This window comes from Impatiens glandulifera, chromosome 9, assembly GCF_907164915.1.
Source record: "Impatiens glandulifera chromosome 9, dImpGla2.1, whole genome shotgun sequence".
NCBI classification, from domain to species: domain Eukaryota; kingdom Viridiplantae; phylum Streptophyta; class Magnoliopsida; order Ericales; family Balsaminaceae; genus Impatiens; species Impatiens glandulifera.
In genome coordinates, this window is record NC_061870.1 from 22,527,393 (window position 1) to 22,545,932 (window position 18,540).

At 27.2% G+C, this 18,540-nt stretch overlaps 2 protein-coding genes across 2 annotated transcripts; one reads left to right on the forward strand and one right to left on the reverse strand.

Annotated features, from left to right (window-relative positions):
• Positions 1-563: 563 nt before the first annotated feature.
• On the forward strand, positions 564-2,161 carry LOC124915303 (senescence/dehydration-associated protein At4g35985, chloroplastic-like). The gene is made up of 3 exons (XM_047455996.1): positions 564-1,280; positions 1,405-1,571; positions 1,703-2,161. The coding sequence occupies exons 1-3, from the start codon at positions 586-588 to the stop codon at positions 1,957-1,959; spliced, it is 1,119 nt and encodes a 372-aa protein (XP_047311952.1). The 5' UTR covers positions 564-585; the 3' UTR covers positions 1,960-2,161.
• A 12,061-nt stretch (positions 2,162-14,222) lies between these two features.
• LOC124916028 (ethylene-responsive transcription factor TINY-like) lies at positions 14,223-15,247 on the reverse strand. The gene has a single exon (XM_047456763.1). It carries the CDS (start codon positions 15,245-15,247, stop codon positions 14,507-14,509), a length of 741 nt encoding a protein of 246 aa, XP_047312719.1. The 3' UTR covers positions 14,223-14,506.
• Between the last annotated feature and the right edge of the window lie 3,293 nt (positions 15,248-18,540).

The following is an 18,540-nucleotide window of genomic DNA, read 5'->3' on the forward strand; positions in this document are numbered from 1 at the left end:
TATTTATTTAAATTAATTAATTAATATATTTAATTTTGTAAATATAATTTTTATAGTATTATTTATTTATTATTATTTTTTAATTAATTTTATATTAAAATATATAATTTCTTAAAATTAGTTAAGTAAAAAAATACTTAATTATATATATAAATAATAAGAATATATAATTATTATTTTTTAAATTAAACTCTTACGATTTCACGTAAACTCTATATTTTACGAGTTTATAAGAGTGTAACGATTTAACGCAAAACTCTTAATTTTGACCGTTTAGACTAAACCAATTATAACCCAAATACATTTCTTTACATTAAAAGAAAAGATTTAACTTTTGTTATGAACCATCAAGAACAGTCCTAGGAAAGCCATTAATTTACATATGCTTCACCGAAAGTAGAATAATCTTTTAACATAGATGTCAAAAAGTATGCTTACCAATCAAGAACATTAATGGAATAAAGCAAAGAATCAATCACCAACGCAAACCTCTCTGTTAACAATCGATCATTTTCCCTTTTCCTCTCTTTTTAAATCCATCTTTTCTTCCTTCCATCCATCAATGAAATCATCTCCAAAAACAATATGAACTGTTTTAAGTCTAAAAAACGACCCACTAAATTTCAAACCTCACTCAAACCAGACATGATCTCACAACCAACAACTATTACTCATGATGTTCTATTAAGTTTTCCCCATTGCAGAGTCCATCTATTAGGATCAGGGGAAGCATTAGAAATCGCAAATGGCGATTTCTCCATAATCAGTCTAGTAGACGAAGGAATCGTTCTCGCTACAATAATCAAAGTCGGCAATGATCTTCAATGGCCATTGACAAAAGATGAACCAGTAGTGAAACTTGATTTATGTGATTACCTTTTTTCATTACCCATGAGAGATTCTGAGTCATTGAGTTATGGTGTCACTTTCATGGAAAACAACTCTGGTAGGATTAATTTGGGTCAGCTTGATGAATTTCTCAAGGTAAATTCTTGTTTTTCTTGCTCGGATTCGTCTGTTAAGATGAAGAAGGGTTTGAATTGGAAGGATTATGCTCCGAAGATTGAAGATTATAACAATTTTTTGGCGAAAACTATTGCTCATGGAACTGGACAAGTCGTGAAGGGGATTTTCATGTGTAGTAATGCTTATACCAGTCAAGTTCAAAGAGGGGGTCAAACCATTTTAACTGAATCGATTGATAATAGAAATGGTGGTTCGGTTGGAGGACCAAAGAAGAAAGGTGATGGCAGAAGTGGAGTCAATAGAAATCTCAAAAGGTAATTACATAAAGAGAGTTTATTTATTTTAAATATTTTACGTTACATTATTTTTTATATAACGAAAATATCGATAATTTTTCATTCTAAATCCAACCACTAAATGGTTTAGTTGTGAATGTAGGGTGAGAAATTTGTCAAAGATGACTGAGAAGATGAGTAAAGTAATGTTAGACGGAGTGGGGATAGTGACCGGTTCAGCCATGGCTCCGGTGGTCCGGTCTGGACCGGGAAAGAGATTTCTAGCCATGGTGCCCGGACAAGTTCTATTGGCTTCTCTTGATGCTGTCAGTAAGTAACTCAACTTTTTAAAACATTTTTTGAAAATAAAAACAAAATCTCAAACAGTCACCCAAGACATTATCGAGTTCGTAAATTCTCTATACATACAAGTTACAACTTAAATATGAAATAAATTGCAGATCGAATTATAGACGCGGCTGAAATTGCGGAAAAACAAGCTCTAACGGCTACATCTGGTGCTGCAACAAGAATGGTGTCTCGAAGGTTTGGAGAGAATGCTGGAGAAGCAACTGGAGATGTTCTTGCTACTGCAGGGCATTGTGCTAATACTGCTTGGAATATTTTCAAGATTAGAAAAGCTATTAATCCTGCTTCTAATGGTTTACTTTTAAAGAATGCACAACCAAATTTCAATAATGCTAGGAAAACATTTTGATAATATTTATTTCTAATTTAAGAATTACCCTTTTAAGTAACAAAGGAGTGTGACAAAATTATGTATAATAGTGTGGCTTAAAAGTTAATGAAGATGGGATTTTTTTTCTACTAGTGTGGATTGACATGTGTAATAAAATTGATGAGGGTGTGTATTTGATGTAATTTTATGTCATGAAATTTGGAATGTGAGCAATTTGATAGTGTCTATCTAGCAAAGTAGGAAGAAATGAAGATTTAAGTATGAATATATATATTTTTTTGTTGCATCATTTAAGCAAAACATGGGGTAAAGTTCCAAATCCATACATAAATTGATTAATTTGTATGGTAAGGTTGAGCAAATTAATAAAATTAACTTTTAAAAATTGGACTGAATTCTACCAAACAATTCTTAATATGTTGAAATCGAATGTAAAATAGTTAATTTAATTTTAAAACTGTGTTTATGCGGTTCGATAACGGTTTAAGAAAATATTTATACCAAATAGATTGAATTCCAAAACAATTTTAGTCTACCTAAATATTGAAAATGTTTTGTTTGTTCTAAAATTAATTCATATAATGAATAATTATTTTCTTAAGAATATTAAAATTAATAATTATATAATTGCTATATAATATGTAAAATGATAGTAATTAGTTGATGTCAAACAGATACATATGAGATTGTTTGGGGTTGCTGAAATATGAAAATTTTAAATTTTGAACGTTTAAAAACCGTACATAACACTAACATGAAATAGTTCATTGTAGAAATAGTTCAATTAAAATTTTTATATCAACTTGTTCGGATTTGGGTTATTTAAATAACTTAGAGATAGAAAAAAAATAATGATGGTTGATAATTTTGAGAAGGTTATAATTATATTTGATAAAATGACTTAAAAGGTATTGATATATGTAAATAAAATATAATTTAATAATTTAAAAATAGAGGGCATTTTAGTATTTTGATTAATGAAATGAGTGATGTAATTAGTGAGAAGTGATTAATTGAAAAACTGATTTTGTATTGATTAAATAAAAAAACTTTGAAGAACAAGTCTTATTAAAATCGTTATATGTTGAGGTGAGAATAAATATCATAATTTATGTTTTTGATATATTGAGATTTTTTTATTAAAAATAATTCTTTAATTTTCTTTTTTTGAAAAGTATCTTATAGTTCTTTTTAAAAATAGTAAAATAATATAATAATGTTCTGTGCAAAACAAATATTTATTTTAATATATTTAAAAATTTTAAACGAATTAAAGTAAATAAATAAAAATATTCCTTTTTACATTATTTTTACTGTATCAGTAGAAAATAAAAATAATGATAAACTAAAAAATAAGAAAAAAAACAATTCCATGAATGGATACTTTATGTCATTTATGTCATGTGGATAGGAAAGATAAAAATTAAAAATGTCTCAAAATGTACATTTTGGGACGAAAAAAATTTATGATCCCGAAAATTGCATTTCGGAAAATGGGAGCAACGTGGTAGGCCACGTCAGATTCGTGGTCTTACTTTCGCTACCTTTTCGTTGAGTTTATCATTCCTATAATGACAAATATTTTAATATAAAAGATCATAATTAATCGTCTCTTCTATTTTAGCGATAAAAAATGTGGATATCCTTAACCTTTTTGAGGTATTGGGTTTGATCTCGTAATGCGATAAGTTATGCTCGTTTGGTTTGGTTAATTAGTTATGCTCGTTTGGTTAATTAGTTAAGAGCGTTTGCGGGTTATCTTCTTAATTTATAAAGATTAGTCGCACTTTGAAAGAGATATTGGGTTCGAACTCGTCGTGCGACAAGTTCCGCTCGCCTAGTTGATTAGTTAAGTGTGTTTGCGGATTATATATTTAACCCATGGGAATTAGTCGTACTCCGAAGGAAATCCTGAGTTCGAGCCCGTAATACGACAAGTTTCACTCGTATTATTAATTGATTATTGTTTTCTTTCGCCTCAAAATCAATATGCATCACCATGACTCTAACCTAACTAAAAACTGTCAAAATCAAAAGTTTATGTAAAATTTTAGTAGTTTTAAACTTTTAAAATTTAGAATTTACTTAAAATAGTAAAATTTTAATTTAAAATATATTAGTTATATATTACTATTATTATTTGTGTACATATAATTACATAGGCCAATTTAAATATATATATATATATATATATATATATATATATATATTTAAATATAAAATTAATTAAAATATAATAATAACTAAATAATGCTATAAAAATTATATTTTACAAAGTTAATTATATTAATTTATTTATTTAAATAAAGGATAACTTTTTTCAAAAAAATTTATAAATATAAATTTGATTTTTTTAATGTAAAATCTCGTATAAAATATTAAAATCAAATTATTTATAAACTCGTTAAATCTTATTATTGTAAATTTAAAATCGTAAAAGCTTATATATTTAAGAGTATAATTAAAATCCAATTCTTTATAATTTTATTTGATATAAAATTAAAATATAATTTATTGCTCCCTTTAAAAAGAAAATTAAGATATAAAACATAAATAAATTAAAATCTTAAACTTCATATTTTAAACTTTATAAATTATTTTTAGAAATAAAACTATTTAGATCTATAAAAATAATAATTTTAAGAAGAATTTACTTATATCAAAATTTATAACTATATATTTATATTTTAAACAAATGACATTTAAAATATATATTTTTTTGTTTATAATAAAAATCGAATTATAGACTGACAAAATGTTACTAAACTCACTATATAATTTTGACTTTTAAATATTTATGATAATACATTTAAATTATAAAATATTGAATAATGCGTTAATGTAGGAAGAAATTTTTTTATTTTTATAGACGTAAAAAATAACATTTAATTAATGTAAAAAATGTTATGTTAATTAATGTAAATGCAATCAAAATCATTTAACTTCATTTTGGTAATATATATTTTAATTTTAATAACAGTTTTATTTTTAAAGGTACATTATGTTTTAACTTTTATCTCAATCAATAAGATTTTGAGGAATCAGTAGATACTTTTTATGCATGAAATGTGGTCAAATTTAAATTTAAAAAAAATAATATCTGATTTTAATTTTTATTCATAAATAAATCTGAATAATATTTGACATCAATTTTAAAAGTTAACAAATATATTTTATTTTATTTAAATATATTTTATTATCATGTTATTAATTCTTTTTTATTTTATTTTTATTTTGTTTTGTTTTTTATACTATAATGTATATATATTAAATATTATTATTATATTAAACATTAATATTAATTTTTATTTTTATTTAATAATAATAAACATTATGAAAACACAAAATAATGGCTCAATTGATGTTGGGCCATGTCCATTAACATGAATTACATGGGCTAAGTCTATTTACATGAATTATATGGGCCAAGTTTATTCACATATTTACATGAATTATATGGGCCAAGTCTATTCACAGATTTGGACTATTTTTTTACAGTAACTTTTTATTATTATTTACTATGTGCTTTTTCAAATAACAAAAAAAAAAAAAAAGTTATGTTTAGACTATTTTTAAAAAAGAAGTGATAGGGGAGGAAATTTGAGAGAGAATGAAGAGTGAATGATGTGTCACTAAATCACTGATTGGAAAAAGGATAAAATGTGAGGAGAGATAGAAGAGAAAAAAATTTTATTATTTTTTTTGCTAATCAAATTGTGCAACATCATTCCTTCCCTAAAATTTCATCTCCCAATTATTTTTCTTTTTTAGAATTTAGATACATCATAAATTTTGAAATATAATTAAAATTATACCTTTTTTTTTATAAAATCCTAATTAAATTACAACTCAATACTATATTTGGAAAAATCATAAAATTATAAGTATTAACAAATTTTATATAATATTCTTTTTATTTTATTTTATTACAAATACTTTTAAATTCTAGTTAGTTTAATAAAATATTTTAAATCATTTGTACCGACTTTGAAATTTCGTGATTGTGTTGGAACTAGACTTTAACTATCTGTATTGACTTTTGAAAAAGTTACATTCACAAGCCAGTTGGTAAACAAGAAAATAGAGTAAAGCAATATTAATTAAATACAAATAAATGTTGGGTATAATAAAACAAAATTTTAAAATTTATGAATTTACTATTTTCAAGTAAACTAACTAGTTAAATTTAAATAAATTCTTAAGCTAATTAAGTTGGATATTATATTTGATAAATCATAAAATTACAAATATTAACAAATTTTATTTAATATTCTTCTTTTATTTTATTGTAAATTGAAAATGAATAAAATATTTTAAATCAATTGTACCGACTTTGTAATTGTGTGGTTATATTAATTAGAACTAGACTTTGACTATGATAGACTTTGAAAGAGTTATATCACATGGCCGAATTGGTCCTAATATAGTAATGTGGGGGACAAAAGAGAGAAATTAGGAAAGAAAATCACGTTATTGATTGAAAAAAAAAAAAGAAAAAAAATATAAAAAAATAAAGTAGAGTGAAATCTCTCAATCATTTTAACAAACAAAGACTACTAAAGCAATATTTATACTATAATAACTTTTTTTTAATAGTTTTACTTATAAAAATCTACGAATTTATGATTTAAAATTAGACTACCGAGTAAGTTTTAATAAACATTTAATCTAGTTAAACTCGATATATATTTGGATAAATCGTAATCTTAAAAGTATATTCTTCTTTTATTTTATTTTATTACAAATTCTTGATTGAAATTAGACTATAAAAGAAATTTAAGTTAATGAAATATTTTAAGCCGATTATATCTACTCTATAAATTTTCTATTAGAACTCGAGACTTTATGATTTTGTTCGAATTGAGTTTTTAAGAAATTTGGTTATTTAAAATGTAATTATTGATGATAATTTTGATTATATGAATTATTTTTTGATAAACTATTTAAATGGTACTATTTTAAAATAAATGATAATTTAATGTTTTAATTAATTTTAAATGGTGCATTAAAACAAAATATTAAAATATAGTTTGATTAACATTATTGTTTTTTGATCGGAATGGTAGGAGTTTACTATTTTAAAGTAAATTAACTAGTAAAATTTAAATAAATTCTTAAGGTTAAATTTTTGTAATATTTAAATATGTATCTTAAGTTTTACAGGTTAATAAATTATTTTGATTTTAATAATTTTATACAAATGTATAAAAATAAATAAACTTATATTTTAAAATTCAAAATAAATTATAAGAGTATCTTGTTTTTTTTAATAATAAGTCCATTCAATTTATAACAAAGTTAATAGAGTGTTTCGATATTAAAAAAAAGTACACTTAGATAAATATTTAAATAACATGTTGAACTAAAAATAAATACTTGTAAATTGTAAAGTTAATTATAACTAGCAAAAATTGCCGTACATCTATATTATTAATAAAATAATCATATACAATCAACTTAAGAATAATAATTTTTTTATTATGTATAATGAACACTTAACTCTTTCCCACTTAAGATTGATTTCTTTTTATAATGGTATGTATAAATATATATAATTGTATAAACTAATATATATATATAATTAAATTATATAAACTAATTTAAAATATTATTAGTTGAGTGCTTTAGAATGTTAGAAGTTATATGACTATAAACATCTATTCTAAGGGATAATAAAATAAATTATATAGTAACTTTATCATATATATATATATATATATATATATATATATATATATATATATATATATATATATATATATATATATATATATATATATATATATATATATATATATTATTATTAATTTAAAAAACATAAATGGCATATTAATTGCAAAGTGACGATGATTTGTAGGTTGAAAATTAATTAATATTAATTGATGAGAATTTACAAGTGTAAGATGGATGGACCACACGTGTGGAAGGTTTAGTCAGCGGCATGCACGAAATAGAAATAGAAAGAAGAAAACGTGGTCTGAAGGAGACTTGGCGGGCGCCGCAAAATAGGTCCCCGCACCGGCAAACCAACCACCTGCTACGGTCCCCTCCCCATGTAATTAACTGTCCCACTTTCATTCATTTCACCGTTAATTAGCTTAGAGATTCTCAAGAAGATCAATAAGTTCACCGACCGCTTCCATCGATTTTCCAAAAAAGATCTTCCATATCGTCATAATTATAGCGTCGTGGAGTAAACACGGTGAATCGCGATCACTAATTATTTTTCGAGTCAAATAGTCCACTAGAAAATAATTGAGATAGAAACTCATCAACTTAATTCAACTGAGCTCATGGTTTCTATCCAAACATTCAACAAACGACGATTGACTTAGGCATCACTCACTCAATGACAATCTTGTTCCAAAGTAGGTTTCAAATAGTTGACGCCACTCCTTGCAATGTAAAAACAAGTAAAATGCCATCGACTCCACCTCTTCACAACATATTCTGTAACATATAATCATAATGCACTTTTTTTCATGCATCTATCATTCGTCAAAAATTTTCTATTCATGAAACAACATCCAAAAAACAAAAATTTTGAAGAAAATTTAAAATCACATAAAAACTCGACAATCTCCACAAATAATGTAGACCAGTAGTAAGTATTTGTACTGTTTATATGACTAATTCCTACAAATCAGCTATCATAACTTATTTTCTATTTTTTTATCTGTTTGATATTAATTAATTTCATCATAACTTTTGCAAAATTGGTGGGAATTGAATATTATTAACCTTTAGTCTTTAAGATAAAAGTCTTATACTTCATACTTGAGTTACTAGAATGATTTACTTGTTTTATCGAAATGATTGACCCCAATAAAGTCATGCAATAATGTTAGAGCTAGCTAATTAAACTCTATGTTTGTGGGTGGGTTGGTGGATATTGAGAGAAAGTTTGGTTACAATTTGATAGATGTAATTATTTGAAATCGATAGAAAAAAAATTATGATCTTTAGAAATCCCGATGGGGCCTATAAGGATCAGACCTGTCTGTCTGTCTGTTTGTCTGTCTAAGTACTTCACCGGTGAAACTTCCTCCACCGCCATCATCACCACCAGTCCACCGCCACCGCCACCGCCAGAGAGAAAAAGAGAAGAGAGAGACGTGTCAACATATTTTCTTCATTTTTTTTCTCTGCCGCCAATGTGGAATTTTAAAAAAGGGAATATTATTAATATTAAAGCTGTTTTAATTTGATAATATGTCATATCATGAGGACCCACGACAATTATATATATTCTTGCCACACAAATCACAATGCCGACAAGATCGACATGACTAAACCTGCATACATACATAATCATAATCATAATAGTTTTTCTTCTTCTTTTAAGAGGTCGGCCAACTTTCCTTTGTAATGAATATTTGATTGAAATCTTTGAATTTCAAAAAAGTTGACAACTTTTCTGATAATATACATCATTTGTATTGTTTTTCATTAATGGGTTGTCATCAATTTTAATGATATTATCATATACACGTTGTAATTAATTAATATTTGGTTATAGGAATTGGTTATTAGGTAGGTGAAAAGTGTAATAAAATAAAAGTGATGATTGATATACCCATCAATCTAAAAGGAAGCACCATTCACTAGACAAATGGAAATGGTGAATATTTATTATTTTTATTTTTTTGTTTCTTTCTTAATTTGTTTGATATATATTGTGGATGGAATTGGATGGATGGGCCAAAGTCATTGCAACGAAAAGCAAATATATATTATATATAGAGAGAAAATGCTTATAATGAACGTGTTCAAATAATTAAAAAGAAAAAACAATCCAAAAAGTATTATTTTGTCCATTTAAAAGATATATGTCCGATTCATGATTAAATTTGCCATGTTTGTTTGTGCCTGTGGGTTGCCAAGCAATTATCCTTCATTACTTTCACCTTCTTTTTATATTTTTCTTAAATAAGGCAAATGATTTCATTAATTCAATCTTTACACGGAGAAATAAAGTAAATTCGATGAAGAACAACCAATTAAACATCATACATCACAAATCATAGTAAACAAACGAAACAAACACGACAAAAAGTTTACGGGACTTACAACTTTATAGTTAATGGATTTAATTAGGGTATTCATCGGTTCAATTTTTGGGTTATTCGAGTTTCTCAGTTCGGGTTACTCGAACCGAATCAAATTTGAATTTGATTTTCGATTTTTGAATATATTATATAATAAATTATATATAATTATTGAATTATATGTAATAAATTATATAATAAAAAATAAATTCAGTTTTCGGTTTAATTTTTGAGTTGAAACAACGCGAAAAATAAATTTAAAATCGTATTTAAAATCGAATTAGTTTAATTAATTTTTTATTCGAAAAACCGAAAATAAAATTTAAATTCGGTGAATTCGAATACGGTCGAATATTTTATTACTTCGTCACTGATAAAAGTGCATTTGACGTTATAGTTTTTATTAAATTTTGGGAGTAAAGCGACAAATTAGGAAAGTAAAAGAAAATATAACTACATGCACGTGGGATTAGTCGATCTAATTAGGACTTAAGAGCTTCATCATTAAGGAATAATGAAGTCTTAATTATATGCTAATGTGTACGGAAATAATAATTAAATAACTAATGAAGAAAACTTGATGATGGTGAAACTTAATTAACCAATGAGAGATTATGGGAGATCATGGACTAAAAGAAAGTACTTAGCTTAATTAATTTATTAAGGAGAAGCCTGGATTTTCCATTAAACTTTTAACACTTCATACATTTTATTTTGTTTTAATTTCAATAATATACCTTATAATTCAAGTGGAAATTTTTTCATTTAAAAATAATTTATGTTAAATTGAAGTTATGTAAGGTTATGTTCCTTTTCTAAATTAAAAAAAAAAAAGTATGAATATATTTCTTTGTTTTATTCTTTATAACACATTCATTTGTTTTTTATATAAATATGAACTTATATTTCAAATAATTGAGAATCCATCACCATTTACTTATAAAATATTATTCTTTTCAAATAATTCATTAAAGCACTAACTAAATTCAAAGTGAGTCTTGTCAAATTGATAAAGCCTGTGTGATTAAGATGTGTGAATTGACAGCCATATATGTATCCTCTTTTGTAAGGTTTTATTTCATGAAAATCATTGATACCTTTTCGTTTCATATTCATATTAGGTTTAGGGTTGGTCGTGTTTATCGTTACGAAAGAGAATTGGGTTGTGTTTATCGTTACTAAAGAGTGAATGATTATATTAGGGTTGGTTGTGTTTATCGTTATGAAAAAGAATTGGGTCGTGTTTATCGTTACTAAAGAGTGAATGATTATATTGGTGAAAATACTTAAAAATGTATTAATATTTAGTGAAATATATATATATATATATTATTAAAAAAAAAGGAGGATATTGTAAAAAAAAAAAAAAAAAAAAAATTTTGTTGATAAATTAAATTTTGTAAAATATATGAAATAATGATTAATTTTTTAAAAATTATTTAAATAACTCTTAACGTATTTAAATAATGATCAATTCAAACTTCACAACAACTACCAAAGACTCGGGCATCACCTAGTGAATCACAATCATACTCCACAAAAGATTTCAGATACTAGTCATCTTTGACAAAGTAAAATTAAGTGAGTCGTCGATTCCATCTCTTTATAACACACACACCATCGACTTACCATAATGCAACCTTTTTCCATACTGACACAAGAATCTCTCGAGAAACCCCTATAGAATCACAATATTTTCAAAAACATAACCGTCAATTACATAGATCCCTTATAATCTATTGATTCATCTTTCGAATTTTAGTCTCATTAAAATAATATATGCCACAACCAATAGTTCTTAAAGTGACTTGATGACACACCTCTTCACACTATCATTGTTTACATATACGTTTTAAACAATAATCTTTTCAATCATTGATGAAATCTAATCGGAATAGCCCTTCTTTGGTTCGAGAAACGTTTTTTGGCCTCTTGTATATAACTTTGTGGTTGATCATTTAACTTCTTTAGCTGACAACATTAATATTTGTTAGATGAAGAAGGGCTTGGGTGGAAGTATAAGGAAGGGTGGGATCTCGCGCACATTGAGACATACTTTATTCTTCAATTCAAGGACCTCCCTTAATGGAGATTTATTTTCATTCAACGTCATATTATTTGTCGAGAATTCAATTAAGATATTCTCATTTACATCATAATTTGGCTCATAATTTGGCTCATAATTCACCGATTCCTCATCGGACACCTCGTGAATGAAAATTGACAATTCATTATTTAAATTTTAGGATAAAGAATTCTAATAGAGGTGACTAGGGTTATGTCCCCTTTTCTACCTGATCCATCGCTTCTTGTTGGACAACAAATCCAAAATAAGATGCGGTTGATGACCTCAGTTTTTGATACTTCAGCACCTGCTTGCACTACCCCTTTTCGACATTAAGGATGACATCGCAACCCGAGAGTTGTAAAGACGGATACTCGATTCTAGCCTCACGAAAATATGTTGGCTAATTTAATCCCTCCTTAGTTTGCATGATATCCCTCCTACCCATATCAAATCTCTCTAAATTTGTCCTATCAACAATTAACCTTTCAACATCCGCAAGGCTAGCCATATGGATTTGATCAACGTAAAATGAGATTCTCACAGACTATCTCATTTGCATAAAAAGTCGATGACTCCAATACAAGTGGATTAGATGTGTTTGTTCCGATGAAGGAGACACAACAATAGGACGTTCAGGTCATACCATTACCTTTTACATATTTCTTATATTATCATCACAAATAGATTCCAGATAGCAAATATGTGAATATGAGTGATGCACCCTCATTCTAACACAATCGGTCTTCTACAATAATTGAATGTTATGATCGAGCTCTATAAATCCCCTAAGATCATTAACGACCTAACTAAGAAGATCATGATTTCACATATTTGTTGACATTTCAAACAATCGAATCCATGTACCCTCTCTATCAACCTATGGATTCTCAATATTAACCGACCATCAGCGAGTCATCGGATTCATCGACTATCGATCTAATACACTTATTGATTGACATGATAAATGTTGTTTTAAATTCGTTCCATAGAGCAACATATCTTTCTCAAGAATTGAAGTCATACTAAAAGATGCCATTCAGGTTCGGGCTCGAGATGCCATCGGTTTCCAAGACGACGTCTAAAGAGCCCGACATAATAGTTTTAATCGGATCAAGTCTACTTCGATCGTTATTCTATTATCGTTCATTATTTCTTGAGATAGGTACAACTATGGGGCGCACCTCTAACGTTTAAAATTCAAAAGATTTGGATCTGACATTAATCGCCTTCGTCTCGTCTACCCAAATAGTACGTCTCTCTATGCCTACCACTCATGCAAAAGTTTAAGCTTCGGCCACGCGAGATTCCGGTTGCACCACTCTAGGCCGAGTTTGTTACTTAAGTTGTGTGTCAATCAAAAACCTCTCCCTCACTTGGTTGTGAAAATGAAGTATAGTTGAGAACTGATCTATTTCTAGAGTCCTCCCTCTACCACCAATAACATTGGTGGTACAATGCATAGTCTCTTCGGACCGGACACATGAGATGCCCTTAGGGGTGTTGAGAAAGTCGATTGAAGACCGATGGCCGGTGTGACCATTCGACTCCCCGCTCTTCTCACGATGTTTTGCGTTACTTAAAACATTTTTTTAAATTTATATCTATGCATATTTATCTATTTATTCATTGGAGTTTATTATATTATTATGAACTTTTATTAACATGACTTTTATTTAAATAAAAATTTCTAGTGAGAAATGAATTTCAGACTAAAATATTTCTCATATAAAATATTTTGTGTTTATATTTACATTTTTTAATTTTTTTATCCAGAAATAAATAAATAAAATATTCTAAATGAAAAATACTCTAAATGGAGACATTAAAACTATATATGAACCTTTTGTTTGTTATCCTTTTTTATAAGAATTCTACATAAAGAAATCACCTATAAGAAAAATGTATTTTAAGTTGAGATTACAATCAATCCAAGACTATCTAAACTCCTTAAGTTGAGTTATATTTTAAATTTGTTTAAATCACTATTTTTATTTGAGATACTTTAGTTAGTTTGTATATAATCTATCATATTAATCATTAAACTTATCTTCTTTTAACTTATGTAATATAATTATGGTACAATCAAAATATTTTTTTTTAATGTAACATTAAACAATTAATTAAAACTGCAATGAATCTAAGCTATATATATTATATTATTTTAAATATGCAAATCTATCTTTCAACAACTAAATAATGAACCATATATATACACCAAACGAACTGTCCCCACAAGAAAATTAAATACCCATTGATTAAAACATGTTTGTCAACAAATAAATAGTAACCGTTGAATCAAATTCCCCCATCACGGTCAAGATAAAAAAAAAACTTTATTATTACCTAATCCAATCATTTAATTACCTTATTAAGTTGTTAAATAAATTAAACCACAATCATGCATCCCTTGGAACTCAATTTATCTCAAAAAAAAAAGTGAAAAAAGAAATTACAAAGGAGGGTCAAAATGGGTAGAAAAAAAGTCTGCTGAGTCATCACTAAAAACACTATTATTTCCATGCCACCATGTCCACGTGTCAGGTTGATGATAATACCATTCCTCCACGTCATCAACAAATAAGAATTCCTCATGACTCAACTCGCTAGATTCATAACTCGTCCCCAAACTCGGAAGCTCAACTATTTCCCCCAACATCTCTTCCTCTTCCTCCTCCGGGGACGCGGCCGGCGCCACCTCGTCCGGCGGCGGCGATGGATTAGACTGAGTATCGAACTGATCCATCGCCGCCGCTTTTGTCGCCGCTTCCTGGACGTCACGTGGGGAGCACGTGGCCGGACGTGGCAAGAATTGGGCAATCATCGGAAAATTAAGAATAGCAGAGTTTCCTTTAATAGAAAGTGCGGCAACGTCGTGAGCCCTCGCCGCCATTTCTGGGGTGGCGAATGTTCCAAGCCAGATCCGAGATTTCTTTTTGGGTTCTCGGATCTCCGATACCCATTTCCCCCATGCCCTCATTCGGACCCCCCTGTAAACCGGATGCTTACTATTATTATTATTATTATTACTATTATTAACCCTACTCCTTTTTGATCCTCTGGTCAAGTCGGAGTCGGAGTCGGCGCCGGAAAAACATGATCGCTTTGATCCACCTCTTGTAGAAGATGAAGAATTTACCGACATTACTGTGCTAGTTGACTCGGAATCCGAATTACGTGATTCTGTCAACATTATATATAAATATATTAGGAATGTATGTCAGTGAGAGAGTATGTATATATATATATACACTATACCAGAAGGATTTTGAAGAAGATGAAGAAGATTAAAATAAAAAAAAAAATTAAGAAAAGGGGGGTGGGGACAGAAATTTATTAGTATGAAAATAATTAAAAATGTGAAATGGAAGGGAAGAAGAAATGGGAAGGTTGTTACATGTTTGACAAGACATAATTTATTTATTTATGTATCATCACTCTATTTCGTCTCTAGTTGATTCGGTGATCTCTTTTTTATTTTTAATTCAAGTTGGTCAATTAATTGCTTATAATTAATCAAAATAATCTATAAAGTTAAGTTCGTTATGTTTTTGGGTGTTTCATTTAGTTTCACTTTATTTTAAAATATTATCGAAATGGTTTGGGAAATAGGAAGAAAATGGACGAGAGAATTTGATTGACTGAAAAAATTAAAAATATTTATCTCTTTACCTTTTTTTCATTTTTCTTTTAAAATGATGTCAACTTTTTTAATTCGAAAAAATAATTAAAAAGTCTATAGAAAGATAAATTAGAAATCTAGATATTTTAATTTTTTTTTTTTAAAGAATTGGAGATCGATATCATATTTAATTTACATTCATGACTTTTTCATTTTATTAATTATTTGCATGTTTTGCTTAGTTAGGTAATATTTTGTTACATGTATTCATATACACAGAGTAATATTTTGTAACTATTATATATTATTTCTCATTTTTATCGATAAAAATTGATATTTTGACTCAGTTTTTTTTCAAATTGTGTATGTTTGGTTGAAGGTCTTTTTGATAAAAAAAAAAAGTCATGAACGAGAAACATGATTAATGTATTGTCTAATTGTTGAACAGAAGAAAATAATAAGGGCAACTAAAGATGAACTTTTTATTGTTGTGGATGGTCTTTAAAGTAATGAATTTGAATTGGGGTCTAACAAATAGTACACAACATGTGAGAAAGATGTGTAAAAATAATAAGTATTTTGGTGGGTTATATTAATTTTTGAGGAATGATAAAATTAGTACAGCGAAAACAATACCATGAATCCGACGTTGTTTCTCACGTTGTTCCACGTCAGATTTTGAAAAAAATAATAATAATTTTGGGTTCCGAAATGTGATTTTTCGAAATTCGAAATGTAACATTTTTAATTTTTCTCTTTCCTACCCACATAAACATGTCACGTCGGATTTTTAGACTTACTTTCTTTACAATTTCGCTGAGTTTATCATTTTTCTTAATTTTTTTTATAAATATTTTGTACAATGATGTTTTGGTTTTTATTATTTATGAAAGATTAATTTCATTTTGACTCTAAAAACATTATTTTTTGGGTTACTATTCATGTATGCATGCATATTGTTATTATGTGTGTTGGCATTATATTCAATAACTCAATGAACAGATCATATATCTAATATAAATATAGGGTGGAAATAAATATAATTAAAATTGTATAATATGCAAATTGTGGAGAACTATAGATTTTTTTCTTTAAAATGATACTAAATGATTAATAACCCTAAGTAAATATATATATAAGGTAGGTAGTATGGGCAATAAGATTAATTAAAGGCCAATTTGATATACTTGCGGGTGCAAAAATCTTCAAGGTAGGACATAAATTTAAATGAAGGATATGACTGATCAAATTAATGCATTTAATTATTCAAATGAATGGGTCCAAATATGCCCTAACATTTTGTTATGAGATTGATCAATATGAGAGATTAAATTGTTTAATGAATCTTTTCATTAATTAATTTAAAGAACTCTATTATTTAACTTATGTTAGGTTTATTATTTCCACATAATATACAAACACAATCAAATAAATCATAAAAGTCGAAACAATCTCGACAAAGATAATAATAACGCAAAACCATCATAAATGTGTATGAGAAAAATGAGACAAAAACATCTTAGTCAACACTAATATCTCATGTTTCAATCTCTAATTTAGGTCTAAGCATCATCAAAAGATTAATGTCTACTCTTAACTAATGAAGACAATTTTAATGAACCTATCCATATTACACTATTTGAAATTATTTTCCCTCAATTTAATTAGTAGTGATTGAGGAGGGATGTATCACCTACCCATTTAGTTCAAAACATATTAATAAAAACTTATAAATTATACATATAATATTACCCATAAATTTATTTATCTTTTTTTCATAATAATATTAAATTTTAATATATTAAATTTTTTATACTGTATAAAAATTAATACAGACTTTAGCTTATTTAATTTCATTAATATAGACTCAAACTCTTCTTACTCGAACAACTATCCATTACATTGTAAAAAAAAGACACTAAATGATCTACCACATGGTTATATGTAAGAATGAGGATGTATCTCGAAGTTGAGATAATGATTAAAAATATTATTGTTTAAAACACTTATGGAATCGATAATGATGATGTTAAGAGAGGCGTCATCAAGTCATTATTGGGAACAATTGGTTGTGTCATATATTATTTTAGTATCGAAAGATATATTAGTAGATTGTAAGAGATTTATGTAATTAATAGTTATGTGGTTGGAAGACTTTTTATTCTATAGGAGCGTCTAGTAGGATTCTTGTGGTATTGTGAAAACATGTGTATTATGGTAAATTGTTATCGTATGTGTCACAGAGATGTTGAATCAACAACTTATTTACTTTTACATTGTCAATAGTTACTAGTATCTGGAGTCTTTTTTTATAGAGTATAATTGCGATTCGCTAGGTGATATATACTCGAGTCTTTGAGTAATTGTTTGAAAGTTTGAATTGAGACGGTTGATATGACATCCCTGCATATTTGAGTTATCATCTCAGTTATCTTTTTATGGACTATCTGGTTGAAGAGAAATTATCGAACATTCAATGATCGTAGTCATCTGATGCGTATCATTCATAATACTATTATTATGTTTTCTAAGATTCGTTTCAAAAAATTGGTGGAATCGATCGAAGAGTTAATCGTTTTTCTTGAAGATCTATGAGTTCGATATCATGTGTGGATAACGTGTCTGTATTTTTTTCTTATTTTTATTTTTGTGATTTTTTATTTTCTTTTATTATGTTTTTAGTTGTGTTTAAACTATTTTTATCATTGGTAATATACCTAACTTATTCAATCCAATCTCTCACATAGCGATAAGACCTCTTAAATGTATATAATGTAGTTGGTGTCGTGTGAAAGTATCCGTAAACTAAAAAAAATCCTTAAGTTAGTACAAAATAAAAAAAAATCTCACACATTGTCATTACT